General features: G+C 53.0%; 1 protein-coding gene across 1 annotated transcript; it reads right to left on the bottom strand.

Annotated features, from left to right (window-relative positions):
- On the bottom strand, positions 1-27,500 carry NTRK1 (neurotrophic receptor tyrosine kinase 1). The gene is made up of 16 exons (XM_083590907.1): positions 27,181-27,500; positions 18,690-18,764; positions 17,710-17,781; positions 15,712-15,780; positions 14,592-14,752; positions 14,268-14,419; positions 13,797-13,923; positions 12,593-12,928; positions 11,865-11,932; positions 11,274-11,376; positions 8,167-8,313; positions 7,623-7,753; positions 7,166-7,338; positions 4,468-4,708; positions 2,871-3,029; positions 1-1,730 (listed from the first exon to the last, which is right to left on the bottom strand). The coding sequence occupies exons 1-16, from the start codon at positions 27,435-27,437 to the stop codon at positions 1,545-1,547; spliced, it is 2,457 nt and encodes an 818-aa protein (XP_083447033.1). The 5' UTR covers positions 27,438-27,500; the 3' UTR covers positions 1-1,544.

Raw genomic sequence — 27,500 nt, 5'->3', positions numbered from 1 at the left:
TTTGAGTCAGTCAGACAGGAGACTTTATTTCATTATTCAGCACAGTATATTCTCAGCATCTGCTTCAGAATGTGACAGGCAGCCTTCTGAGAGGGAGAGGCTCCCCTGCCCACAGACGAAGGGCCACAGCCTGTGGTGAACTTGCGCAAGCCGGGCTGAGTGGGGAGGGGTCCAGTCGAGGGGAAAGGCCACTGGCACCCTAGGGGGATGGATGCTGCCCAGTGAAACCATGAAGCAGGCTGGGTCCCCAAGTGCCAACCTCCCATGGTCAATCACCTGGGGCCAGGTGGGCATGGCTCTCCCAGAAGAGACCCATGGGCCAAATCAAAGCCCTGGCAGGACTAAGGTCAGCGGCAAAGGGGTGTCAGAGAGACCCCTCTGGCACGAATCCAGACTGAAATCTGGTTAGCTGGGGGAGGGGTTAGGGCAAGCCCCCCCTCCCATTGACACAAGGAAGCAATTGTCTTGCATTGTGTCTCTGGGGAGTGAAATGGCAGGCTGGGCCTCAGGCTTCTCCCCAGAGTCGCTCACGCCCTGGATGGATGAGGCCCTGCTCGGCTCTCCATTTTCCGTCTCCTCCTCTGCCTGCCTCTCTTTAGCGACTCACCTGCAGGGAGACCACCTTCCATCTGCAGAGAAGCAGCCCCCCAACTGAGAAAGGAGGCCTGGGAGCTCCAAGAGCCCCACTTGAGAAGAGTCGGCTCCCTGCTTCTGGCTTCAGCCCCAGATGGTTCAGAATTCAGTATCAAGCAAGAGACCAGCAGGCAGGACTTGGCCTTCCTTCCCCCTGGCTTGGTCTCTAACCCCCTAATTGGGAAGCCACTCCTCTGCCCCCCACATCTCAGGAAACACACCCCACTTCATGAAGCTTTTTAAATCCCAGGGGCCCCCACTTTCCCCCCTCCCCCACCCCCTGCAGAAGCTATTTTTATAATGAAAATCTAACGCTTAGGACAATAAATAAGCTATTTCTTAGCAGCAGCGGCAACAGTTTCTTCCCCCATCCCAACCCCAACATGTTGTGGAATATATACAGCCCCCCCCCTTGTCATCCTGGTGTGAGTCAAGGGAGGGAAGCGGTTGGGAGGTCCAGTCCCAGGAGACACCAGGCGCTGAGCCATCCTCCTTCTCCCAACACAGAGGGGGAGCTCGTGCCTCCCATGTGCCCATCCTTCAAACTGGGCATCTTGTTGTCTGTCCAGTACCAGAGCAAAAGCCTGAAAGGAGCATCAGCCTCCAGAGGAAAATGCAGCTCCACCTCTTGGCTTCTGCAGGCATTTTAGGGACCTCCAAAGGAAGAGGCCCTTTTAGTGGATGGGGAACCTGCTGCCTTGCCTTTCGCTCCTCTGCCAGGTATAGAGGTGCTGGGGGGGGGGGAGACACGGGGAGAGCTTTCACCAGCACCATCCAGCAGCCAGCCATGGCAGCGGGGTCTCCAGGGTTCATGGTGTGCAACTCTTGGTGGGCGCTGGGGAGGTGCAGAGAAGCTGGCACCCGCCTGCCCACCTCTCCCTCCTTCACGCTCCTCCTGCCCCGCCCCAGCCTTAGCTGAGGACATCCAGGTAGACAGGGGGCGCCTTGACCAGGGTCTGCAGCTGGCTGTGGATGTCCTTCATGCTCTGCCGCTGCTGCGGCTCTCTCTGCCAGCAGCTCTGCATGATGTCGTAGACCTCCGAGGGGCACGTCCGGGGTCTCTCCAGCTCACGCCCCTGGGTGATGCATTCAATAGCCTGGGGTGGGGAGGGGGAGAAGGGGGGAAGATGGAGGGTGGAACTCAGGCATTTGCCCCTGAGAGAGACATGACTGCCTTCTCTGCTCTGGCTGGGCTCTGCCTCCGTTTCTTCCTGTCCAAAATGAAAGGAACTTCTCAGCTTGCTCAGCCAATGCCCACGGATGGGCAAATTAGGATGCCCTACTGAAGGCCGTTGGAACTTAAACTGGGTGCCCAAGTGAGAAGGCCCTGGACTGTTGGGGTGGGTGGGAGATGGGCTGTTAGCTCTCCTAAAAGGCTTCCAGGTTTACCAATATGCTTGAAATCCTCTGAACCTGAATTAATCTGTGGGTCTTCCTAGCCTGACCTGTATGCTGTGTTTTGGCTTCCTCAGATTTCAGAGGTGGCTCACAGGGCTGGCAGGGAGGAGACACAGATTCCTCCCTTCCTCTTATGGGAGGGGGTGCAGCTGAAATCACAAATGCATGATTGCTAGACAGTCACAAACAGGGCAATGGCACTACGGAGTTTCAGAACCTGTATAGAGGGGACTCTATGATGTCATGACTGCAAAGCTGGTGGTGGGAAAAGACCATGGTTCCCTATACTGTACACTTTTTCCTAACTGCATTTTGCTCTCCTCCAGACACCAATCTTCCTTTTGAACTGGACTATGGATTCAAGGATTATTGTCTGCCTAATTTTTATCACTGTATCTGTTGAATCCTGGCATTTGATGTGAGTAAACTTTGTATTTTTCTTGTTTGCTAAACCATCTGGGAGTGATTTCTTTGTTAAAAGGGAAACATAAAACAGAGAGAAGATAATCCAAGTCTGCCAAAAGCATGCTTGGATATCATAATTGTTCTAGAAGGTTATGCAACCTTGTCCTAATAGCTTCTAGAGATAAGCTACATACAGATGGTGATTTTTAACTCTGCTGAAATAGATATTTGCATTTGCACACAAGTAAGGGAGGATAATTACTAAATAAAATGTCCTCTCCTACTCATCTAAATCCATCCAACACCTTTGTCCTTGAAAAGCATCTTTGAAAAGATGAGGCTAGCTCTACACACACACACACACACACACACACACACACACACACACACGGCTCTCTCTGCCTGCATGACTCTTCCTCCGCCCCACCCTTTACCTCCGTGTTGGAGAGTTGGTACCAGGGCTGCTTCCCATAGGTGAAAATCTCCCAGAGGACCACCCCGAAGCTCCAGATGTCACTCTCTGTTGTGAATTTCCGGTACAGGATGCTCTCTGGGGGCATCCAGCGGATGGGCAGCATTGTCCGGCCCCCAACCTGTGCAGGAGGCAAAATGAAAGGGGGATGATGAGGACAAAGAGGAGGAACTGGGACTGTGAGGAAGGCACAAGTGAGCCCCCCACCCCATCCAATCCGTTGTATCTTAGCAAAAGTCTGGAGCAGAAAGCAGGCAGGCCATCATCCGCCAGGTGCAGTTGGTGAGCAATGCCAACTGTCAGCTCTCTTGAAGGGCCAGGCCAAGCCATTGGGCTACCTGAGCAAAGGACAAGATGGCCACCCCCTCCCCTATTCTGCATCCAGAAACTGGCTGGACAGGCAGGTGAGGCTGAGCTCCAGGAACGGTAGCAGCAGCCGTCTAGCTTGTGGGAGATGGGGCAGGGCAGGCTGTGAGGCACACGTAGCCCCCACCACAGAAGGCAATGGCTGGGGTGGGGGGCTAAAGAGGAGCAGCAGCCAAGGAGGGGTTGCCAGAGCCAGCTGCTTGAGCTAGGTAGTTGTCTCACTCTGCTGAACCGTTGGGCTGGCTACTTCCAGGCAGGCAGCTCTTTCTGGATAGCCAAAGGAGAGAGATCCCCTCCTAGGTCCACCATGGACCTCGCCTGCTGGAAGAGCCTCCCCACTTCCTTGCAAATGGATGGTGGAGAACCCTCCCTCCCTTGCAGCCAGGAGTCCATACTGGGCCCGGCCTTTGCGGAGAGGTCCGGTCTCAAACACTCAGTCCCGACTTCGGAGAGTTCCTGTAAGTGCACTTAAGGGGAAGCCTTTGCTACTCGGCTTCTCCAGGCATTGGGAAGCCAGGAACTTTCCAGTCTGCTTCCTGCTCAGACTTTCCCCACAACTGCTCTTCTCCCCCCACTCCACCCCGCTTTTAATTAACCGTTTAATGGCAGCTCCCCTCCCTGCCTGCCAGCCTCCCATCCTTCCACCGGCTAAGTGCTCCAAGGTTTTTTTCCACTGTAGGCCCCATTAAAAATGAATAGGGGTCCAGGGCAGAAGCTAAAAGGGAAAAAGATAACTGGGAGTGGCCCCTTTGGACTCCCGGCCTGTCAGGGAGGTGAATCCCTTCAGAGCCCTTGAGGGAAAAGTGGTCAGGAGCCCCTGGGAGCCCCGCAGGAGGGGACCAACTTGAGCCAGCCAGGAAGAAAACCGTGTGTGTGTGTTTCCTGCTGGCGAGCTCTGGCCTTCACTATCTTCACCAGAGTGGATGAGCCATGACCCACTGAGGCTGCTGTTGCTGCTGCTGCTGGGGAGACCTCAGGCAGAGAAACAGCCTCTCTGCAGGGGCCTCCTAAGAGAAGAGAGGGTGGAAGGGAGGGGTTGGCAGAGTGGAAGCCAAGGATGCAAGTCAGAGGAGGAGGAAGACAAAGCGGCAGGATCTGGAATGGAAAGGCCCCTGCCTGGCAGAGGAGACTCTGGCAAAGGCTGCAGAGGGAGGGTGCCTGGCCCTCAGAGACCGTTTCCCTTCCGCACTTACCCGGTAGTAGTCGGTGCTGTAGATGTCCCTGGACATGCCAAAGTCCCCAATCTTCACCACCAGGTTGTGGCCCACCAGGCAGTTCCGCGTTGCCAGGTCCCGGTGGACAAAGTGCAGGGAGGCCAAGTAGACCATCCCGGAGGCGATCTGAGTGGCCACCTGCAGCATCTGGCCAAGGTTCAGCTGGCCAAAAGACTGTCCATTCCCATTGTCCAGGATCTTGGCATCAGGTCCGTGGGACCTGCAGGGAAGGAGGGTCAAATGCCAAGGCAGTGGATCACACCCACACCCACATTGGGTAGAACCTTAGTGGCTGTTTGGACATGGGGCATGCACACAGTTTATTCCTCAATGCAGATTTGGTTGTACAGCACTAAAAGTGAACCTCAGTTTAGTTTCCTGGCTTGTGGGCTACATGTCTGAAGTGACCAAAGGCCGTCAGATGAAGTTGCCAGCATTTCCGTTAAGCGCCTTACTCTCCAGCGTGTGGCTGCACCTGCTGCCTGTGCAAATGGGTGCTTGGTGACCCTGGAGAGAACGGGAGGTGGGCAAGAGGGTGGCAAATGGGTTCCCCTGTGTGCCAGGAGGGTCACGCTCGCTCTGGAGAGGAGAAGACCAGACCAAAAGGGGCCCCTCTCCCAGCTCTTGTTCCCCAGCCACTAGCCAGCCAGGAGCCCCCCCCCCGGGAAGCCCACCAGGGGCCAGGCATGAAGGTGGAGGGCAGGGTTCCCCTAAAGAGGGTTGATCCCCGCGCCCCAAGGTGGTCTTGCCCTTTCCTCACTTGACGCTAAGCCTGGCAGACAATGGCAGGTGAAGTGGCTGCGGCAAGGAGCCCAGGTCTCCCGTAAAGCGCAGCCATTAATGCCAAGTCTCATAACCATAAGCGCCCCATCCGTGCGTCTCTGAGCCTGTCCTGGGGATGCTAATCGGGGCCGTTGGCAGCTCCTGTCTATTGGCAATACCTGGGGGGCCAATCGAAAGAGACTCTGCTTATTCCAGCTGATGGCCAATCCCCCTCAATTTGAGCCTCTCAGACAGCTAATCTAATCAATATTGCAAGGGAAGATTGCATTAGCTGGGGGAGGGGGACGTCTAAGCTGCTGCTGCAGTAATGGAGTGGGGGAGGGGGAGCAGGAGGCGGCATTCGGGGAGGTGGGGGTGACTCTGAGAAGAGGATCAGGCTGGGACATTTCAGTGCAACAACAACAACAAAAGGAAGAGGGAAGGAAAGTCTCTTTTGCAGGGGCGTCTGGGAGGAGACGGAAGAGGCACCTCTGCCCAGTCCAGGTGCACACCAAGCAGGTGCCAGTCTCTGTGCAAGGTACCCTTGGAGCAAAGGTGGGAAAGCTGGACTGCACGTCCAGCATCCTTGGAGCAGCTGCTGCAAAGCTCAGGCAACTGTTGACGTTGCACAAGCTTCTGGCTCACCAGCTGGGGGGGCGGGGTCTGTGGGTTATTTAAGCTCTTGGCTCATCCATGGACACTTGACCCTGGACTGTGAGGGGGTGTGCGCACTTGTGCAAGAGAGAGACACTGGGTTGTTGCTGCTGGGGACGGCCCAAGACATTTTGGCACCTGAGGCAAACCACCAAATGGAATCTCCCTCCATGCCAGGGAAGAAGGAGTGTGGAAATATCTACATCAGGAACAACGGGGCAATAAAGATCCACATTGGGATCTGGTGCCGCTGTGGATCCTGCTGCCCTCATCTCATGGGTGGACCAGCCCTGGTTGCCTCCAGGGTCCTACACTGAGCAAACACATTGAAATCAGTGGCTGCGGATAACTTCAGCCTGTTGATTTCTAGGCCTGCAGTGAGCAGAACTTGGCTGGATGCGATCCTGTGTGCTTGCATCTAATGCCCATGCCTGGGGTGTATTGCAGCCCAGGCGCCTGGGCAGCTTCTCTCCCTCAGCCTAAGGCTCCTTTTGTGCTGAACCAAGAGAGAGGGGCAGAAAGAGCTGGCATGTCCAGGACACTCTGGCCTGTGTGGGCTGAAGGACTGCTACGGGATACTGAAAAATAGCCAGGTCTCAAAAAGGGCACCAATGTATCACCCTATTGCACTTGTGCTTTGGCATTTGCACTGCATTCCAGCCTATTTCTGGGCCCATCTCAAAATGTTGGTGCTAGTCTAAGTGGGTCAGTCTCTTCTTCCATAGACCTGCCTGGTCCATAAGACCATCTGCAGAGACACGCCCCCAAGAGGGGAGGCAGGGGGCTCCTGTACAGTGGTGGTGCCAGTTATCGACTGCCCCTGCCCCACCATGAGGGGCCCACATTGTGGTCTTTCTTATGCTGGATGAAAAGCTTTCTCATTTCCCAGCCTTCCTGGTTTTAAAGACACATCCTAGTGGCTTTTAGACATCAGGAGCTAGTGGCTTCATTTCAATGTTGTTTTAACCAGTGTTTGAGTTTGGGCTCATGTTGCCTTCTTACATTTTATGGGTTTGTTCCTAAATTGTATGCTGCCAAAAAGAAAGAAAGAAGTATTGCTGATGGGCATTGGAAACTTGTGCTATAAACAAAATGGCTGGGGAAACCCAGCCAGGTGGACGGGGTATAAGTAATGAATTATTCTTATTCTTATTCTTATAAAATGAAACAAGGACACTGAAGCTGCCACCACGTCCAGCAGGGTCTGGCCCCCTCCCTCCGGCCTTGCCAGCCCAGTGCTCCCTCCCTGCAGTCAGCCAACCTGAGGAAGCGGTTGAGGTCTCCGTGCTTCATGTACTCAAAGACCATGACGAGGGGCTCCCCGTCGGTGCAGACCCCGTAGAACTTGACGATGTGCTCATGCTGCAGGACTGTCAGCAGCTCTGCTTCACGCTGGAAGTCCAGGCGGGCGTTCTCTGTGGCTTCCTTCAGGGTCTGGAGAAGGAAGGTGAGCTGGGTTCATTACAGGAGCAGCAGCAAGAGGAGGCTCTGCTGCAAGGGCAGGAAGGGCACAGCGCCGGAGGGAGTGGGGGACTCAACCATCTCACTCTCGAGGCAGAGATGCACAGGCCTGAACAATTTAGCTGGTGGGAACCCCAGCTTGAAGTTCATGGCAACTGGACAAACACTTTGGAAAACCTGCCCTGAATTTAGGGAGAACTGCCACCCTCGCCTGCCTTGCCTCTCCGAGGAGGGGGCCAGGGGTCCATTCGGCTCACCTTGACGGCCACCAGCATCTTCTCCTGAACAGAGCTGAGGTTGTAGCGCTCAGCCAGGAAGACTTTGCCAAAGGCTCCCTCTCCCAGCTCCCACTTCAGGACGATGTCCCTGCGCTTGATGTGGTGGACACCTGTGCGGAGGAGAAAGGGAGCTCTGAGTCCAAAGTGGGAGGCTGAGAGAAACTCTCATGGGGTATGCAGAGCTCCTGAGGATCCCACCTTGGCTAACCTGCCCCATGGCCTGGCTCTCAGATACTGGCACAGGAGAGGATGACAGAGCAGACAGGGCTGCCTGCCATCTAAAGGGTCAAGTGGGGGGGGCATGAGGATGCCCTGCTAAATCCCTTTGCAGTGGGACTTTGGGGGTATATACGCAGCTCCCGCTGGGCTTACATTGCAGCCCCCTCCCCTATCCTAGACACGCTCCATTGCCACACTGGCCCACCCCTTTCCAGCAAAATCTGCCTATGCATTGAAATACCCACATGAAGGCCCCACCCCCGCAGAAGAATTGCTCCATCCATGGGGCAATCCAGGCACTCACAGGCATTGCAGAAGTACTGGGGGTTCTCGATGAAGTTGGTCTTGAGGGCGTCCAGCTTGCTCTCCGCAGAGGAAAGGGGGCTGCTGCCCCAGTTCATGAACTGCAGGGATATGGCCAGGTCATCCTCTTGCGCCAACACAGCTGACCCTGTGAGATGGAAGCCATGAGACTCTGACACAGGCACCTTCCGCCCCAGGGCAGGCCAGATGGGGTGGGGTGTTCAAAACCTCAGGTCTCTGCCTGGGAAAACAATGAGCGTGCCTACCTGGGGAGGAAGGTCTCCTGTGCTGAAAAATGCTATGCGCACACAGAGTTTTATCCCACATTCCCACCATCCCAAGTGCCACAGAAGAAGCAAAATAAAAAATGCTTTTGGCATGCCCATAAATTCCCTTGCGGAGGATGGGGGTGGGGCTCATGTGTTGCACAATAAATTTTAGAGTAACAACTGAGGTCAGGCAGGAAGTTGTCTTCCCTGTGGAATCAGTGCTGGGATAGAGCTCACCTTGCCCAGCAAATCCCCCTGGGGGAACCAGTGAGGCCTCTCCCTCTGCCCTCCAGCCCTAGGCCAGGGACCAAGGCACATGGGGGGGGGCTTCACACAAGGGAAGCTCCCTGCAAACCCTGCCTCCTGGGCTGCTGGGCAGGTGGGCCTCCTGGATGCTTTTAGCCTGATGGTAGTCAGCTTCTGTGGGCCCACGAAATGCTCAAGGCAAGGCGGCAAAGGGAGCAGGAGCCCCTCCTACTCCCCCCTCCCTTCGCTGCTCTGAGTGGGAGGCATTGGCAAGGGAGCAGTAACCGGAGCGTTTAAGCCTCCAGTAATTACCGTGAGAGGGTCCATAACCAGCAAGCCTTCCCCCCCATGCATCTTCATCAACGTCAGGGCAAGGATGCCTGGCTGCAGGAGCCTGGCAGGAGTGGGGGGAGGTGGGGAGAGAAAGTGACTCGAGATCTATAGGGCTGGTGGCTGGGGAGTTGGCAGGGATGGGGGGGGGCTCCAAAGGCAGAGAAGAGCCTGGAGAGTCAACCTAAGAGTCAGCCAAATGGCATGTGCAAAGAGGCAGCCTCCTCTTCCAGGATAGGGGACCAGATCCACCCCACAGAAAGGAGCAATAGGAAGCCACTGGGCTCCATCCTGCTCTGCATTCTCAACAATGACCCACAGCAAGTAGGGAAGCCAGCAGGGATTGAGCTCAGGACCTACCATGGAGTTCCAGCCTTTCTTCCTAGAAAGACCCTGCAGGCCTCTCTGGCATCTGACTCTCTGTCAGCTCTCCCCACTTGTAAGCTGCCCCCCATGGCCAGTGTTAGAAACTGGGGTAGGAATGCTAGGATCCATGTGACCCGTGGGACCTAGGTTGTGGGCATCAGAACAAAATGTCTAGGTGCCTTTTTTCTTTTTTTGCTGCCACACTACCAGACCAGGCAGCCCTGCAGCAAAACATAAAGATGCTGAGGGTGAATCAGGGGGGTCTGCAGAGGAGCGTGGCAGCCAAATAGGTGTCTTTTGCTACTGCTCTACCCTGCCAAACACCTGGCAGTGCGGCAGCAAAAACTATGTGTTGTGTTGTGTTGTTGTGTTGTGTTGTGTTTTGCTGCCAGGTGAATCAGAGGGTCTGCTATGTCTTTTGCTGCTGCTGTGCCCGGCAGACCCGCTGACTGCAACCAGGCAGCTGGAGATGCTGGGCATCTCCACCCAGTCACAAAAGGCCAGTTGCCAGTTGCAAAATGCGCCTGGCACCTGGCTAATTTCAAACACTGCCCACGCCCGCCCCAGCGACCAGCAGATGTTCCCTCTGTGAGGCTGGAGGTCAGAGCAGGCAGCCATCATCATGGTAAGCTGAGCATCTTTCCCCACAGGCTGGAATTCTGTCGATGAACCTTCCACCCACCCAACACCGTTTGATTTTTGCCACATTTTCCTTAGATCTGTATCTCTTTCAGCCAGTGCTCACTTCACCAGCACCCAGAAACTCACACAAACCCCGGTGATCTGAATGCAGCCCTCTCCGTCTGGGGGCACTGTGGTGGGGGTGGGGCACAATGAAGAGGCTGGTCTTGCAGCCCACCCTCAGTTCGGTACACACAGGCCCATCCACCCAGCCTCCGCCATCCAAGGCCGGCAGGTAGCCAGTCCAACTGGGCGGGGGCTCTGAGCTCTGCCCCTGCTGCTGCTGCTGCTGTGACATCTGGCTGCACAACAACAAGTGTCTGCTTCTCTGCCCCCCCCCTCTCCCCACCCCTCCCTTCTGCCATTCCTGCCCCCCTGGGGGTGATCCAGGCAGATCAAACCCATTTACAGCCTGAATCAATTCCAGCAGTGAATTAGCAGCTGATGCCTGCCTGAAGGGGGAGGGAGAGGAAGGCTAATGAAATGGGGGAGGAGATGGAGGGAACCAGCTCAGCCTCCACCACCTTCCATTCCCCAAGCGGGGTGCAGCTCCCTTGCTCCCTGCAGCACAATAATTTAGGTGGCCAAGGAAGGGTGGAGGTAGCCACTGCAGACTGTGTGGTTGGGAAAGGTCCACAATGAAATCTCAGAGAGGCCAAAGTTGGGGGTGGGGAGAAGCACAGCTTCTCATGGAAAGTGGTGGGGGAACACCCATCCGCCCCGGGATTTGGTTGCTCCTGCTTCCCCCTGTCCTTCCAAAGACCAGGTGTTGGTATAACAAAGGTCAGGGCTCTGGTTAGTATCTATTTAGCCACAATAGCTCAATGGAACCTGCAGCTTCAGAGATAGTCTATCTTTTGAGCTCCAGTTGCAGGACAATAAGCAGAGGGAGGGAGGGGGCTTCTGTCTCTTCAAGCATTTCTCATGGGCTTCCCAAAAGCACCAGAGGAAAGCAGGTGCTAGCCCTGTGCTTACAATACGGCTCGCTAGAGCTTCCTCTGGGTCCCTTCCCCACTGTGAGCCCTCCTGACACAGGCAGGTCATGCAGAGGAAGGAGAACTGCCCCTGTCCTCCTGGCTCCACTGGCACAATGGAAGCCTTTTGTTTGGGTGCTGAGCAAGACCCCTGGTCCCGTGAGCAGCTGGCAAAGGGGGTGGAGAGGAGGGAGGCACCTACACCTCGGAGGCCGAGCAGGAGAAGGGCTGAGGGGGCTTACGGTTAATTCCAAACTTGGAGTGCTGCCCACACTTGTTGAGGATGATCAGCATGATGGAGAGGAAGAGGCAGGCACAGACTGCCAGGACCACGGCCACCGAGATCTGGAGGAGGAACAAGGGAACCATCAGTACCCCAGAAAAGCCAAAGAGTCCATCCAACCACAGTGGCCAGCCAGGTGCAGGAAACTGGGTGCATGAGCAGCCCTCTCCCTGCCAGTGGGTCAGATGTGAGGAGCTGCAAAAAAGCCCTTCAATGGCCATCTGGCCTCATGGCCCAAAGGAGCAGGCAGAGCTGACAGCACATCAGAGCCGGGCAATTTCCGTCCTGTGTCCAGGAACTCCTGCCTGTGGCCTGCTTTGTTGTCACTTTGCACATGCTCAAAGGCATGCCTTCCTTTAACATCAGCTCAAATGTTCTCGGGTGCGCATTTCCCCAGCTGGCCTGCTTAGCTCATATGAAGCCCTGGGTGAGATCCATGTGCCCAACCGGCAAAGCTGGACGGGCCGCTCTGTAGCCATGTCTCCACCACCACTTATGTAAGCCCAGACCTGTGCCCACTCGCCCCACACAGCTGGTCCCCAGGCCTCACCCCAATGGTGTGCTCCTCAGGAGTCTCCACTGGCCCTTCACGCTCAGTGCTGTTCATGTCACCTTTTCCTGGGGGCAAAAGAAGAAGCAGGAGAGGGAGGTTACGCCGTTCGCTCAGACTTCACATGGAAGCCTCCAGGATGCAACCCAGATGGCCCCACATCTGTCAGGGGCCTCCTTGGGGTCTGCCTCTCCTGGCACAGATGCCCCCTGGCTAAGATGGACGAGACAAGGCACAAAGACAGTTCTGCCACTCCTGAACTCCAAAGCTGCAGCTCAGTGGCTCATTTCTCATGCTGAGGTAGGTGTCCTCCCCCCACCCCCATCTAGGGTGTTCTGTGGCCCCCTTCTCCCCCCAGCCCTGTTGCAAAGGGACCTGCACATTCTTCCCAAATACTTACCCACTGGTGATAGGGAGACTAAGGCAGCAGTAAAAAGAAATAAGAGGAGGGAGACCTCAGTTAGCCTCTGGAGGCCACAGTTGCAGACACCCCACCCCTTGGTGACCCACAAGCACAGTTGAGGAGTGAGGGAGCTGGTGTGGCTGAGCCCCATGCCCGCCATAGGTGTTCCTGCCCCATTTCCCCCATCCAGACCAAAAGAGGGATCTTTTCTCCAAAGCCAGTGCAGCAGCCAGGAGCCGACTTCAGCAGCACGGCAGGCCCTTCCACCTCCTCCTCTGGTTTTAAGGCAAGCTTTGGGGTCACCTCACAGGAGAGAGCCCCGTACCAGGAATGGGATCCTCTGGACGAATGCCCACCCCAGGGGGGTCCATGAAGTGCTGGTAGGTGGTGCAGGAGTCGTTGCCCAGCTCATTGCGCACCAGCAGTGTGTAGTTGCCATTGGAGACGTGTGTGGGGTTGTCGAAGTTCAGGCACCCATGGACCTTTGTGGTGTTCTTCTCCTCGGAGAAGAAGATGGTGTACATGAAGTCATTCTCATGCAGGGCTTCGCCGTCCAGCTGCCACCAGATGTGGGGCGTGGGGTTGCCGTTCACAATGAAGGGGATGCAGTCCTTGTGGAACTGCCGCAGGACGGAGCCCACCTCAACAATCACGGCAGGAACTGGGGAGACAGCGGGGGGGGGGAAGCCAGAGCCTTTGAGGTGGGAGCAGCCACTGTGCCCACCTCCTCTCCTGGGACCCCGGGGGGAGGGGCTTCCAGGCAGGGGGTTTAATATTGCAAATGGGTCAACCAGGCCTCATGCGTGGGGATTGTAAGCCACAGCAACAGCACATATTGGATTGAATGGGGATGGAGGGGGAGAGAACTTTGGATGCTGGCAATATTTTTGTGTCTGTATGAGCAGGATCCCTCCCACCTGGAAGCCCCTTAAACCCAGATCTAACTGCTGGATGAAGAGTTAAGCCAGAATTATGGGATCAGCCCAGTGACATTTTATGTTTTGTATTTCTGTTTCGTTCTTGATTTTTTTTTAAAAAAGGATTGTTACACTGTGTGTGTGTGTGTGTCCCAGGCCATATCATTTATTTATTTTGACCTCTCATTTGCATGAAGCTCCCTGCAAGAGCCCCATATCATTCTTATGTCTGCTTTCTCCAATTGCAAAGAGCTTTTCATGTAGGGGAACATTTTAAAAAGTCACTCCCCTCCAAGACTTAGCCTGAAAACAAGAGCGGCACCTCATTCTGCTGCATGTTTCAAGGTAGCCACACGTACCCTGCCCTAGGAGCCGATTCTCTGTCAGACCCCAGCAGCCAGAAATAGCCCTTTGAGTCTCAAAGGGGCCCTCAGAGCAGCAGGCACTTCTCCAGGCTGGCTGGATGCACCCTAGAAATGGCCCAAGAGCCACCAGCCCCCTCCCCTCCCCTGGAAGGACAGCTGGTGCTGGACACCCACTCAGCCTGGGAGGGAGGCCCCTCCCAGAGGGAAAAGACCAAGAAGGCTGCAGGAGACAGATGAACTCTCTTACACGTCACATTCAGCTGGGCCACAGCCTCTGCAAGTCCAGCTTCGTTCTCTGCCTGGCAGGTGATATTCTGGAGGTTGAAGTCAGAGGAGACGTTCCAGATCTGCAGCTGGAGTTCAGACTCAGACTTCTGCATGGACAGATGAGATGCTCACATTGAACATGTGGCTGAACCAATGAAGTTGGATAGAGAAAGGCTGGTCACACACTACAGCCCCCCCCCAGTCCCCGCCCTCCAAGCCCTGCTATAAAGCTTGGAGTGACTGAGGGATAATCAGCTTCCTAGAGGAGGTCAGTCAGTCATGGACTGGACTTTGCCTGTTTAGCCCCTGTCCCCCCAGTTATTTCCATCTCTTTCTTGTGGTGCTTCAAAGGCCCAACCAGCACTGGAATAAGAGGCACCCCCAGTTCCTGTTCTCCTCCCTGGCACATGGTGGCCTCTGGGGACACTTGCCCATCCAGGTTGGTGCTTGCCTGGGTGATGCGGGGAGGAAGGTCCATCCAGACGTTCGGCAGCAACCAGCGCACATCTGGCCGTGGCTCTCCAGTGAAGTTGCAGGTCAGGGTGACGCTCTCTCCCTCTCCCAAGGGCTCCTGGTTGTACTCAATCCAGACCCTCGGGAATTCTACCCCAAGAGAAGGGACAGAGCAGAGGTGGCTGAAGGCAGGCTCTGGCCAGCAACATCCTGCCCCAGGGAGGAAGCTGCCTGGTGGCTCAGATGGGCCCCCAGATGTGGCACAAAACAGGGGCCATGGGAGATGGCAGAGAGGGCCCCACACAGCTCCTTACTCACTCACCACAGCCTGCAATGGTCATGTTAGCCACAGGGATCACCTTCTTGCCCTCTGCCACACAGTGAAGGGACTGGTTGCCCAAGGACTCGGCCTGCCTGCTCTCCTGCCACACCTGCAGCCACCGGAGGCGGCAGGTGCACTGGAGAGGGTTCCCGATCAGCACACTGTGGGTGGGGGGGGGGGAAGAAAGGGGGGAGGTCACAGGCAGTTCAGACTCAGGCAGTGGCCCCAAACTCTGAATGACAAGCTCTACCAAACCCTGCAGAAGGGTCATCCCAAGAGCATCCGTTTCCTCATTAAAAAACAAAAAGACCCCACCAGTTTCTAGCCCTTTGGGGAGGTTTAAAAACACGGCATGAGTGCCCCCTGGCCCTGTTGCAAGAGCTGTTTTATCCTAGCCAGAAATAGGAGGACAAAAGTCAGCTTCCTCTGCCCTCTCCTCTTAACATGAAGTGGATCTTTAGAACTGCGTCTTGGGACAGGACAGAACTTGGGGTCATTATTCCAAATTAATGAAGCCAGAAGAAAGCAAGGGCACCACCAGGAGGGAGCTGGCGGATGACTTGGCCTGGAGAGATTCACAGCTGCAGCCCATGCAGAGACATGGATGGGGTGGGAGCAGCAGGAGGGAGGGCACTTCCTTCTGCAGGTGTAGGAATCATAGAATTGTAAATTTGGAAGGAACTGCAATCCCCTGCAAAAAAGGAGTTTGTCAGGCATTTTACACCAGCTGAAATTCTCCTTTCCACCAAAGGAGCAGGAGTCCACCCAACATTGCATCTTTTCAGCTGGCCACCCAGCCACCACTGACCACAGTGACTACCAGGGAAGGGTGCCTCAGTTTCTCTCCAGCAACATGATTCAAGTGGCCACAAGGGTGTTTAAGCCCTTGAAACCTTGAGGTCAGGATGCTTGCAAAGCACCAGAGCACAGTCTCTCGCTTCCCTCCTGATGCTTCCTATGAACAAATCAGCAGAGCTGCCCCCTCTTCCCCCTTGAAAAAGACCTCAAAACCTCAGTAGCACCAGCAGGAGGGCACTGCATGTGGGAAAGGGGTTTGGCCCTGAAGCACCACAGCTCTCCCAAATGCCCGTCCAGAAGGGGCCAATGGGAGGAGACTTACAGCTCCTGGAGATGGAGGTGGTGGAAGAGCCTCCAGGACAGGAAGCGCAGCTGGTTGTAGGCCAGGTTCCTGCAAGGGGACAGAGAGAAAGAGAAGCCTTGTTTGCCTTGGGATGGGCCTCTGCCTGTCTCTGCTAGTGTACGACAGGCAGAAGTTAAACAGGTGCAGGGTCTCCTGGCTGAAACTGCCCCAGGTACCGCCACCAGAAGAATTGTTAACTGCAGGCCAGCTCTCTCTCTGCTGCAGTGATTGTGTTGCTGAGAGAACCTGGGAAACAGGCCCGGGCTGAACCTTGGATGCCTGGGAGCAACGCCCCCCTCTCTTTAGAGCCTTGCAGGCTCCCTACTGGATCAGGCCAAGGGAGCCCATCTAATCCAGCCTCCTGTCCTCACAGTGGCCAGCCAGAAGCCTCCAAGCAGGACCCGATTGCAACACAAACACTCGCCTCTGCGGGTTCCAGCAACTGGGATTCAGAAGCATTTGCTGCCTCTGACTGTGGAGGCAGAGCATGGCCATTGTGACTAGTAGCCCTAGGGAGCTTTTTCTTCTCTATGAATTTGTCCAGTCCCCTGCTAAAGCCCTCCTGGCTGATGGCCATCATTTCAGCCAGGATCTTAACAAGGAGAGCCCAAAGAGCAGGAAGCCAGTTTCAGCCCCCCTCCCACCCCAAGTGATCTCCCAGGGCCAACAATGTTCCTCTGAGCCCCATAGAGGATCTGGGCAGGAAGTTGGGGGGTGGGGTGGGGTGGGCTGCCAGCCGCTGGCCATGAGCTGCATGGGAGCAAATCAATATCCCCGTGTTGTACAGGGACATTAACACTAATTATGATAAACAGTGTCCTCCCAGCCCAGGGCTGCAACGAACATGCCGGGGAGAGCAGGGAGAGGAAAGCTGGAGGTGGGGGCAGTCAGGGAGGAGGAGGCTGGGGTCTCCATCCACTCCATGTCCATGGTCTGTGGGAGAGAAACAGCTTGTTTGGGGAGGGGGCTGTTCTTGGATGAGGGGTGGGGTGGCCACACTTTGTCCCACTGTATCCCTTATATGTGGGGCAGCCCCTCACCACAAAGACAGAGCTGACACCTGCTTCGGCAAACTGGCTATAGCCAGGGTCCACCCTGCCTGTTGACTGGCCATGGCTCAGCCTGCCTGTCAAGCATTTGCCCAAACCAGACTGGGAGGCCACATGGGGCAAAGGGCCCTCAGGGGCCAGGGGCCTGCTCTTGGTGACTTTCCTCTGGTCAACCTGCCCTCCATCTCTACTGGGGCAAAGAAGTGCCTCGGAAGGTGCTGGAGAGGGGAGAGAGGTTTGCATTTGAGGGAGGGGCTTCCTGCAAGCCTCACAGGAGGGGGAGGAGATACGACTGGAGACCCTGAGTGGGAGCAGAAGACAGTCAGGTTCTTGAGAGGGGAACCCTGGCGATGGGCTGCCTTCCCTTCTTCACCTCCACCATAGCAAAATTCATCTGCCCAGCAGTTTCCTGCTGCCTCCATCCATGTCACCACCAGTGGCGTAGCGTGGGGGGTGCAGGGGGGGCCGGCCGCACCGGGCGCAACATCTGGGGTTAGGGCAAATCCACGGGTTAGGGGGCGCAAATCCACGGGTTAGGGGGCGCAAATTACTTGCCTTGCCCCGGGTGCTGACAACCCACGCTACGCCACTGGTCACCACAATCCCAAAATAGAACAACTTGCTAAGCAAGTCTCCAGTACTGAGCCTGAAGAACAGGAGCTCGCATGGCCCCACCCCAACTGACGTTCCAAGCAAGGAAATTGGGAGTGGAAGGGGAATCACAAGGTAGGTGGCTGAAATTCCCAGAAACAACCCCAAGAGTTTGGTGGTGGCTGCTCCTTTGCAGCCTGAGGGGGAAATGGAGGCCCAGGGCAGAGGAGCCCAAGCAGTCCTGTCCTCCCCACGAAGAGGCACAGTCTGCCCTGCACTGCGCAGTGCAAAGGTGTGGACTTGGGAAGTGCTTGTGGCTGAGGAGCCAGGTACTTACACATGCGTCAGGTTCAGGCTGCCTCTGAAGGTGTCTGGTGCAATGAACTGCAGCTGCGTCCTTGAAATGGTTCTGCAACAAATGAGCAAAGTCAGTCAGAGCGCAGCTGGCCAGGAAGCCGCCACCCCACGAAACCCAAAGTCTCCATTGCAGTGGCCTGTTTTTGCTGCAGCAACACTTCTGTACCTCCATGCCTGTCAAGGCCCAGGTAGGCAGTGCCACCTCAGGAGAGGCAATGGCCAAATGTCCCTGGCCTCAGCAGGATGGAGCACAGGATGGAGGCAGGCCAGTCGCAGGCGGGTGGAGTGGAGAGTGCTCCTGACAGTGGGGCTCCTGAAGCCATAGTAGAGTCCTTGCCATGTCAGGGGGGCTGGCAAGAGGGCAGATGGTGCTGTGTGGAGGTGGGGGTGGTGAGGCTCTTCCATGGGGCTCTCTGCCCTCACCTTAGAAAATGACACTAGAGGAATTTTCATCCTCAGCAATGGAAGGAAATTTCCCAAGACAGGTAGGAATATGGGGCAGGGTGAGGCTGTTCACTCTCTCCTCTCTGCAACCCGGCCCTGACATCATTCCCAAGAAACAGGTGCCTCCAGTGAAGCGCCTCTGAAGCCCACCTGTGCTTCAGAGAGACCTCATGGACCCTCAGGCTTAGGCACCTGCCCTGAACAGGAGGAGCCCTGGAGGAGCCCTGGGGCACCTGCGCCAGGGCTCCTCCTGTTTGCTCAGCATTGGGGGGGAAAGCATTTCCTTCCCCTTCCTCCAAAGCTGCCTGAAACGGGGGAGGTGCAGAAGGAGGTGGGGTGGAAGCAGACCAGGAGCTGGAAGGGAAGCAAAAGCAAAGCTACACACTCTCTGCTGTGGCAGAAACGCCTCACTCTCTCTGCCCAAAGGAGAACCCTCCCCAACCACACACTTCCAGCCGCCTCCTTGGCCTCCTCACAGACCCGCCAACCGGAGCACCAAGCAGCCAAGGGACTCACAGGTTCTTCAGCTCTCGAGGATTCTTCATGTCATCCTGAGTCAAGTTTGTCAGAGTAATCTGGTTCTCAATGACTCTGTGAAGGAGAGGAGCCTGTCAAGCCATATTCACGCTGTGTCATGGTTAAATGCTTGCCTAATAAAAAGTCTGAATAAACATTCTTTCTGTGGCACCCCGTGGGGCTCAGAAGCCCAGTTATGTCACCCCTTGCCTGCTCCCCCCTTGCACCAGAGCTGCTGAAACAGCTTATCCAGAGAAGGCCTGTGTACACATTCAGGCTTGTCCCCCCCCCAAAAAAAAAAGTCTGTTCACTGTGAAGTTGTCAAATTTTAGTTTATGGTTTATTTTTATTTTATTTTTACTTGAAATAAAACTAAAAAACCATTTATGTCCTAATAAGGCCATTTTACTAAGAAGAGGGGAAAGCAACCAGCAAGAAATTGAGCCTGAAGGGAAACATATGAAGCCATTACCTTGTACAGTGGTACCTCGGGTTACATACGCTTCAAGTTACAGACACTTCAGGTTACAGACTCCGCTAACCCAGAAATAGTACCTCGGGTTAAGAACTTTGCTTCAGGATGAGAACAGAAATCGTGCTCCGGCGGTGCGGCGGCAGCAGGAGGCCCCATTAGCTAAAGTGGTGCTTCAGGTTAAGAACAGTTTTAGGTTGAGAACGGACCTCCGGAACGAATTAAGTACTTAACCCGAGGTACCACTGTACTGAGTTAGACTGAATTGGTCCATCTAACACAGCATTGCCTACACTGACTGGCAGCAGTTCTTCAGGAGTTGCATCCAACACTGATTCTGCTCAGAGTAAACCAATTGTAATAAATGGACAGTAGTAACTCTGGTGCATTCATTTCAGAGGGTCTGCTCTGAGAAGAACTTTGTTGGCTACAACCTCATTTTTTGAGAAGCTGGGAAATGGTTGTGGAGCTTTCTGCTCTGGCCACTGAGCTGTGTGGATCTTCCTTCCCTGGCACTGCCTCTTCTCTCCCCGCCCAGCACCCCTGCAGCCTTGCCAGCTTCTGCTTTAGCTCCCTCTGCAAGCACAAGGCAGCCCCCTCAGCTGTTGTGAACAGGCAAAGGCTGCATGAAGTGAAGGGAGGAGAGAAGAAGAGGCTTCAATTTCAAGACTGGCTGGTGGGGGCGGGGCAGACACGGACCCCTTGGCTCTGTTGTGACAGACAGGCTGGGAACCGCAACAGAGCAGAGGATGCCCCTTGAGGTATTTCACTCGCACCCAGGTCAACCTCCACTGCAGTCTCTCCAGAAAACATCCCACGAGTACTGGGTCAAAAGAAGCCCAGTGGGGCTTTGGCAATGCCCTGGGATGGACAGGCCTGCTGCAGCAGATGCTGCAGTTGCCCAATGGAAGCCCACAGGATGTGGCCTGACAGTTTCCCTCGCAAATTGCAGAATCACACCCAGAATCTTACAAGAGAAGTGGATAGAGATCTGCTGGAGTATGTAAATTCCAAGCAGAACTGGACAGAGTGCTCGTTCTCTTGGGAAATTTGAAAGATGAATACAATGTTATGTCTACAAAGATATCACTACTACATCGGTCAGTAAACAACAGTTTTGAGTTGGATAAAGTTTTGAAACAGGAAACCTACTTAACTGAACAAATAAATGAAACTGAAAGTGCAGAAATGATGGAGCAAGGTGCTGTTTTTGAAGAAAATGAAGGAGAAGCAGGAGACGTGCAGGAGCTAAAGGAGAGTTACAATATGAGGCCTGACATGACGATAAAAAAGGATAATAAAAATTGGATGTGGAAAGCCTGGTCTGAATGGGAGCCTGGAAAATGGAGAGATCTCCCTTGGAGGAGATCTGAAGACCTGAGGATTATAAATCTGCGGAAGGTGAAAGCTGGAGCCTTGGGGACATCTGGATCTGTAAGAAATTTGAAACAAAAGTTGGAGCCCCCCATAGGCTTTGCCTTTAAGTATGGAAGTCTGGCTGGAAGCAACAAGGACTCTGCTGGTCCGGAGCCCCTTCGAGACTTGGGGTTTAACATTAAGGACCATCAAAGAGACCGGCAGAAAGGAACTGAGAGAGATAAAAGGGCCTCAGATGTGAGGTCTCCAGGTTAAATAAATAACACAAAGACTGATGGACTTTGGTCGGGGATTGGAACCGGGAAAAGGGTGGGTAGAGGTTGGGAATCCAAAGGGCACATAAGGACAATTTGTTTTCTTTTTTTTTTACTTTTAATCAGTGGTAAGGAGATTGGGTAAATCGTGGAAGGGAAATTTTGGTCGACTTTAGGAAAAAGGTCTAAGAATAGTTAATGAGGTATAAGTATTGATGTGTGTTTTAAATAAGGTAAAATTGGTTTCTTCTTTTTTAAATTAATTGAAAATAAGATTGTTAAAAATAAATGGAGGAAATGGAAAAAAGGAAGTAAAGTAAAAAATGGTATGTTAGAATAAATGTATAAGTTAAGGTAAAGAAATAAGTTAAGGACTTGCTGAACTGACAACTTAAATTGGAATACAAGAAGGGGAGGTGTGAGGAAGTCTGAGAAATAAGGTTAAGAACGATAACTTTATGTGTCTTTTCTATTTCTCTTTTGTTGTTTAATTTTGTTATGTATTTTTGTATTTTTCTTTTGTTCTGTTTATTTTTTGTTCTTGTTTGTTTTTTTGAAAATGCTAATAAATATTATTAAAAAAAAAAAAAAGAGATCTGCTATGTTTGCTTATTCAGATAAGTCTGTTCCACAGAGCTGCCCTTGCATCTCTCGCTGTTAGTGCGATGATCATTATTCCCATTTGGGGATGGGAGGAGCAGTCCACACTTTCTCCCTTGCACCTTTTCTGATCACGCTGTGAGGCGTGAAGGCTGTTCTCTGCAACACCCTTTCCACCTGGCCAAGGGGACGGGGCCCAGACTCACCCAGCTCTACTCAAGAGGCCCCTGGGAGACCGGAGGGACATCACTATGCCTGACAACAAATCCTAATTATTGGATTCTTTTTCCCTATCTTTTTGTGCTTGCCAAACAGCTGTGTCATGCTTATAATATTTTATTCTCTTGTTAATTATGCTGTTTTAAATGTGCATTTTATATTTGAAATGTTTAAGATTTTGTTTTTGTTTTGTGTTAAATATGTATTCTGTAGTTGACTTCCTTTGTAATGTTTTATTTTGAAATCTTTGAGATGGTATTTTAGTCTCCTGTTAATTGTGTTGCTTTGACTGTGTAATTTATATTTTACTTTCTTCAGAAATGTTTGATTCTGCATTGTTTTGTTGATGTTTAATATGCTGTAAACCGCTTTGAGATTTTTCTTAAAAATATAAAGCGGTATAGAAATGATGAAATAATAATAATAATAATAATAATAATAATAATAATAATAATAATAATTCAGTAATAGTAACAACAACAACAACAACAACAACAACAACAACAACAACAACAACAACAACAACAACAACAACAACAAAAGCTGATTCACTGGTGACCCACCCAAAAGTGGTCCCAGTGGCTGCTTGGATGCAGTTTAGGCCACAACACACTCTTTGAGCTTCCCTGGATAGAAAGCGGTTTCTAGTCTAACTTATTCAAGCATATTAGAGAACTTGAAGTTGCTTAAGGAATAGGGGGCAGCAGAAAAATCCCAGAGCACCCTTCACAGCACCTTCAAGTGGGCAGGGATTTCTAAGAGAAAAGGCAAACTATTTCTAAGCCTCTTTAAATCATGTTCTGCTTCTGGTGCCACATGTGACTAATGGTCACTGGCATGACTAGTCGTCTCCCGCCTGTGAATGGGAGTGGCATCGCCCACATTTGCCCAGCCTGCAGCTGGCGTCTGTCCTCCATAGATCTTCCAGGAATGTTTCTCCCAGCCACAACCAGTGGGGGATAATTGATGGACCCTTGGAGAGAAGATTCTAATGGCCCATCAGCTGCCCTCCATTTATAGCACAGAAGATGGAGAAGAGCTATTAGCAAAGTCTCTGACAAGGAGGCCTCAGGGGCTGCAGCATCAGGGCAGGGGGACCTCTACACCCCTGAACAGCCAAGTCAGATGCAGATCACACACTCGCACACTCCCTTCCTCGCTCCTGCAAATAAGTCTTTGTGTTGCTGCACCTAGAAAGGAGTTGGGCTGGCTGGCCACAGCCCTACAAGAGGCTGAATTTTCTAGTGTTCTTCAGGTGTGCATGTAGGTGAGCTCCTTATATGTCCGTTAAGGTGGTGTGCAAAATTCGCCAATTTAAGGGTGAACAGAATACCTATACAAGTCAAACTGGACAGCTGGCATGGTTACAACCTCCAGTTCTAAAATCAGCATGATAATGATTAACTTTTCTCAGGTGGCTTTCCCTAGAAAGCACAAATATTAATGCACACAGATTTCCAGTCTGCTGAAATCATACATTAAACAGTTTTCAGCTCTTTCATTATAAAGAATAAAATCTAACCTAAGGGAAAACATGACAAAAGCTATTGAGGTGTCGTCTTTTAAAATCCTTGAGGGTGTTCCAATAAGAGCAGTTTCCAATTTGAATTTGTTTGAATATAACGCACGCCAAAGCTGCAGTTCTCTGCACATTTACCCAGAGTGCTTTCCATTGAAATAATTTTACTTTTCTGAGTAGAAGGAACCCCACAGGGATCGCACGGGTCCCGGGGGTGGTGCACTCCCCCCACACTCCTCTTCCTCTGCCAGTGTCTCCTCCTGGATCCTTTGCTGTCACTTGGTGGTGTGGAGTGCCTTCCATCAGCTTCGGCTGGTGGTCCAGCTGGTAACCTCTAGGTTAGATTATTCTGCAGTGTATTACACATAAGGCTACCACTTAAGATAGTTCAGAAGCTTCAACTAGTGCAGAATTCAGCAACTAGGTTGCTCATCTGGTCAAGATCCCTTCTCTTGATATGAATCTACTCAGACCCTGAGCTCATCATCTGAGGCCCTTCTTCATGTGCTACCTCTGCAAGAGGTGGGTGGCAACGTGGGAATGGGCCTTTTCTGCAATGGCTCCCCATTTTGTGGAATGTTCTTCCCATGGAGGCTTGCCTGGCACCTTCATTACATATCTTTAGGTGAAAATGTTTCTCTTTAACCATCTAAATTCTTCTTCTTCTTCTTCTTCCCAGGCCTTGGACTGATTAACATTCTGTGGCCTTTTAAATGTTTTTGTGGGAGGGAGAGGGGTTATTGGTTTGTTTTTGTTTATGTTTCGTTATGTATTTTGTGTTCTCATTTAGTATTTTTATGCTGTGGACTGCCCTATCATCTTTGGATGAAGGGCAGTATACACATTTTTAATAATAATAATAATACTTGAAAAAGGCAGGGGTGGGGGCCCTGTTCTTCTCACCCTCCACTCTTGAGTTATTTGAAAGACCTGGGAGAACAGAAAGGCCTTCGTCTGGTACAAAAAGGACTAAAGAAATAGCTACAATTAAAAGGTGGAATGAAGTTTGTAATAAACAGGAATTGTGATTTCTTATTTCTGTGCTATTCTGCCCCCACAAAGGTGTTGGGCCTGTCTTACAAAGGTCCTTCTAGCAGCCAATTCATCTGCCTCCTCTTTGTCCCAGGCACCTGCAAATCAGAGGCAGACTGTCTCTGGACTCAGAGGATGCATTGAGGGGCCATCTCTGATATCCCTCTGGAATTTATGGGATGCATTTGAAATGTGTACTAAGTCTTTGGCTGTTGCCACATCGTGTATGAGGGACTTCCATAGGTTCTTATGGGTGTGTGAAGAATTTATTCTACCTAGTACAATTGTCAAACAAGGTGAAGCCACCTGTTAATTAGTCTTTTCTCTAAACTGCAACACCCCCACCCCAGCCTTCCTCTGTGCAGAAAGTGCTCCAGCCCAGAGATTGTTTTGGTTGTGCCTTTCCAGCTTGCTTTGTGTTCTCTCCTTCTGGAGCCATGACTGGGCATGGGATAACCAGAATCACTGCACCACAGATAGATAGTGTCAGATAGCATGGTGTTTGTTCTGCCTGTTGGACTGTCAGCGCCATCCTTAACTATTCCCATTGCCGACACTGCCTCTTTCACAACCCCATTAAACTGAGCAGCCCCACCCCCCTTGCACTCTTGGACTAACTGAGACACAGTTAGGCTACCATCTTCACCACGCCAGCATTAAAACAGTTCACAGAGGGAGAGGGTTGGATACCAAGCTGGGATGAAGGCGAGAGGAATGGGGACTCCTCTAGCATCCTTCCCTGGGTGGTTTTTCCAGGAAACAGCCTCTCTCTCTCTCTCTCTCTCTCTCTCTCTCAACAGGCAGGGCTGACGCACTTTCCCATCCCGGCAGCAAAGGGCGAGGTGGGGGCAACACTCCTCAGGGGAGTCAGAGTTGCCCGCAAACACATCGTGAGCAGCCAGGCTAGTTCCTGGACCTGAGCTGGCATCAGCCAGGGAGTCTCTAGGAAAAGGATCGGCAGCCTTGAGGCCCAGACGGGCTCCCAGTACGACGACTGGGACCAGGAGGAGCAAAAGAGCAGCGCATTTCATTGAGCAATACTACTTATCACACTGTGAAGTAATATTGGCTAGGGAAGCTAATGTGCTTGGGCGGTAGTGGATCCTGGATGTTGTCTGCAGATGTTGCACAGCTACAGCCACTAGGCATGCCTCCCCCCTCCCCAGCAGCCGTTGCCATGTCCTGCTGCTTCCTACCCTTTACCTTCCTACCGCTCGGCCAGCCCATCACTGCCCTTTGCTCAGGAGCCCCAGAGTATTTGGAGACTGCGGCTTCTCCCGCCGCCTCTGTCCGTCCCTCGGCCCCTGGCCGGCCGCCCTCCCCCAGCGAAGAAGCCAGGCCGGCTCTGCCTGCCTCTGTCCGGCTCGCCCCTAGCTGGGCTTAACCGCAGGTCCCTCTTGAGGCCGGTTTATGACGGACAGAAGCGCAGCCAGGGTTAAGTATCCGCAGCAGTCCCCATCCAAGTCCCAGTGTAAAGAAGTGGCTTGGAAAGGCTCGCTGACATCCTCCGACTGCAGGGCTGCCGGTCCACCTCTGAGCTGCTCTGGAAGCGCTCCTGGCCGAAGGAGACGCAGCCATAATCCGAGGGCCGCAGCGAGCAGGTCGAAGCTGCTCCTCGCTTGGCCAGAATAATAGATTCGTAGAATCGCAAAGTTAGAAGGGACCCCGAGGGTCATCTAGTCCAACCCCTGCAATGCAGGAATCTCAGCTAAAGCATCCATGACAGATGGCCTTTCGACCTCTGTTTAAAAACTTCTAACACCTTCGAGGAAGTCCACTGTCGAACAACTCTTCCCATCAGAAAGTTCGTCCTGATGTTTAGTCGGAATCTCCTTCCTGTAACTTGAATCCATTGGTTCGGGTCCTAGCCTCCGGAGCAGGGAAAAACAAGGCAGGAGAAGAGGCACCTCGGCAGAGAGGGCAGCACCAGGCAAGCACGCACGCACGCAATAGCCTCTCTCGGCCCCTAGTACTCTGCTCACTGTCCCACTTGCCCCAATTCAGCTTTCTCAGTTTCTGTCTGCGTATTGCGAGCCTCTCCTGAGTTTTGCTACCATGTCGGAATGAGCATCCCGTGCCTTTAAGCGTGGGCATTGCACACGCAGGGGTTTCTTCGCGAGGGGGGAAAGTGGAGCTTTGATGTCGTGGGCCGCCCCGCCCCGCCCCCCGTTATCCCATACAAGGATGTGCATGTCGTATAGGAGAAGAAAGGTGCGTGTGTGCTTGGAGGGAGGGAGACGCCTGCGAAGATGGTAGGAGAGGAGAGAGCGCACCTGTTTGCGCAAAGGGACAGATCACTTTAAGTCCCCCCCCCCCCCGCAATCCCAATTCCAAGTAGGCTGCATTCGCTTTTTCCAACAGGAGTTGCGATTTTGGTCCAATAATAAAAAGCTTAAACCTATTCTTTGATGTTAAGATAATGCTATTCAGAAGATGTAATAGAAAATTACTGTTTCATGCCGGTTCTATTTCCATTCAAGGAAGTGCTCAGTGGAGGCGCCTACCCAGGGTGAGCGCCTTCCTAAATAGTGCTGTTCTTTGGTGGCATTTTGGTTCTGGGTTCTCCACCCCTTAAAGATTTCATATGGGGGGGGGTCATCATTGGGTAGAGGCTTATTCACAATCATCTTGTGCTGTAAGAGCATGCAGTGGGTCAAGATGTGCATACACTTGCCCCCCAACCATATTGTATAGACGTTTATTTAGGGTATGTGTGTACATCTCTGATTTTTAAAAAATAAGACACAACTTAGATGCTAGATTTGCATTCTCTCACTTTTAGGAAGATCCCTTAAACCTCTACCGGCTCCCTGCGATCCTAGAGATGTTTTCCCCCAGCTTGCTTTGCAAGAAATGTGTCAGTCAGAGGTCCAAATTCTCTGGAGGCAAAGGCACCCCGACTTCGGCTGTGCCCTTCTACTAGGAACTCATGGAGGAGTTAGGCAGGAGTTGCAGAACCCCGCCCATCCCGTCCCCATCATACCTACCCACAGGCAGCCGCCCCCGGGCAACACTCACATTTCTGTGAAGTTCTCCAAGCCCCGCAGCTGTGCCAAGTTCTGGATGGTGTTGGGCTCCTGGCAGAACAAGGTGTTCATGTAGCACCTGCACTGCTCCAGGCAGGGCGAGGCGGCGCTCCGAGGCAGGAGCAACCCGGCCAGGCAGAGGAGCATCCCTGCACAGCCCCAGAACATCCTTCGTCCACGGAGAGGCATCCTCGGCTGTCGGCTCAGAAAGCCCCGCGGCTCCCCATCCGCTACCACCCAACCGAGCATCCTCGTCCGGCCCGGTTCTGCTCTCTCTGGCTGAGCCTCTTCCTTTCTTGTAAGTCATTGACC

The sequence above is a fragment of the Podarcis filfolensis genome (assembly GCF_964270895.1).
Source record: "Podarcis filfolensis genome assembly, chromosome: 16".
In the NCBI taxonomy this organism is placed as follows: domain Eukaryota; kingdom Metazoa; phylum Chordata; class Lepidosauria; order Squamata; family Lacertidae; genus Podarcis; species Podarcis filfolensis.
This window is presented reverse-complemented; position numbering and strand designations above follow the sequence as displayed.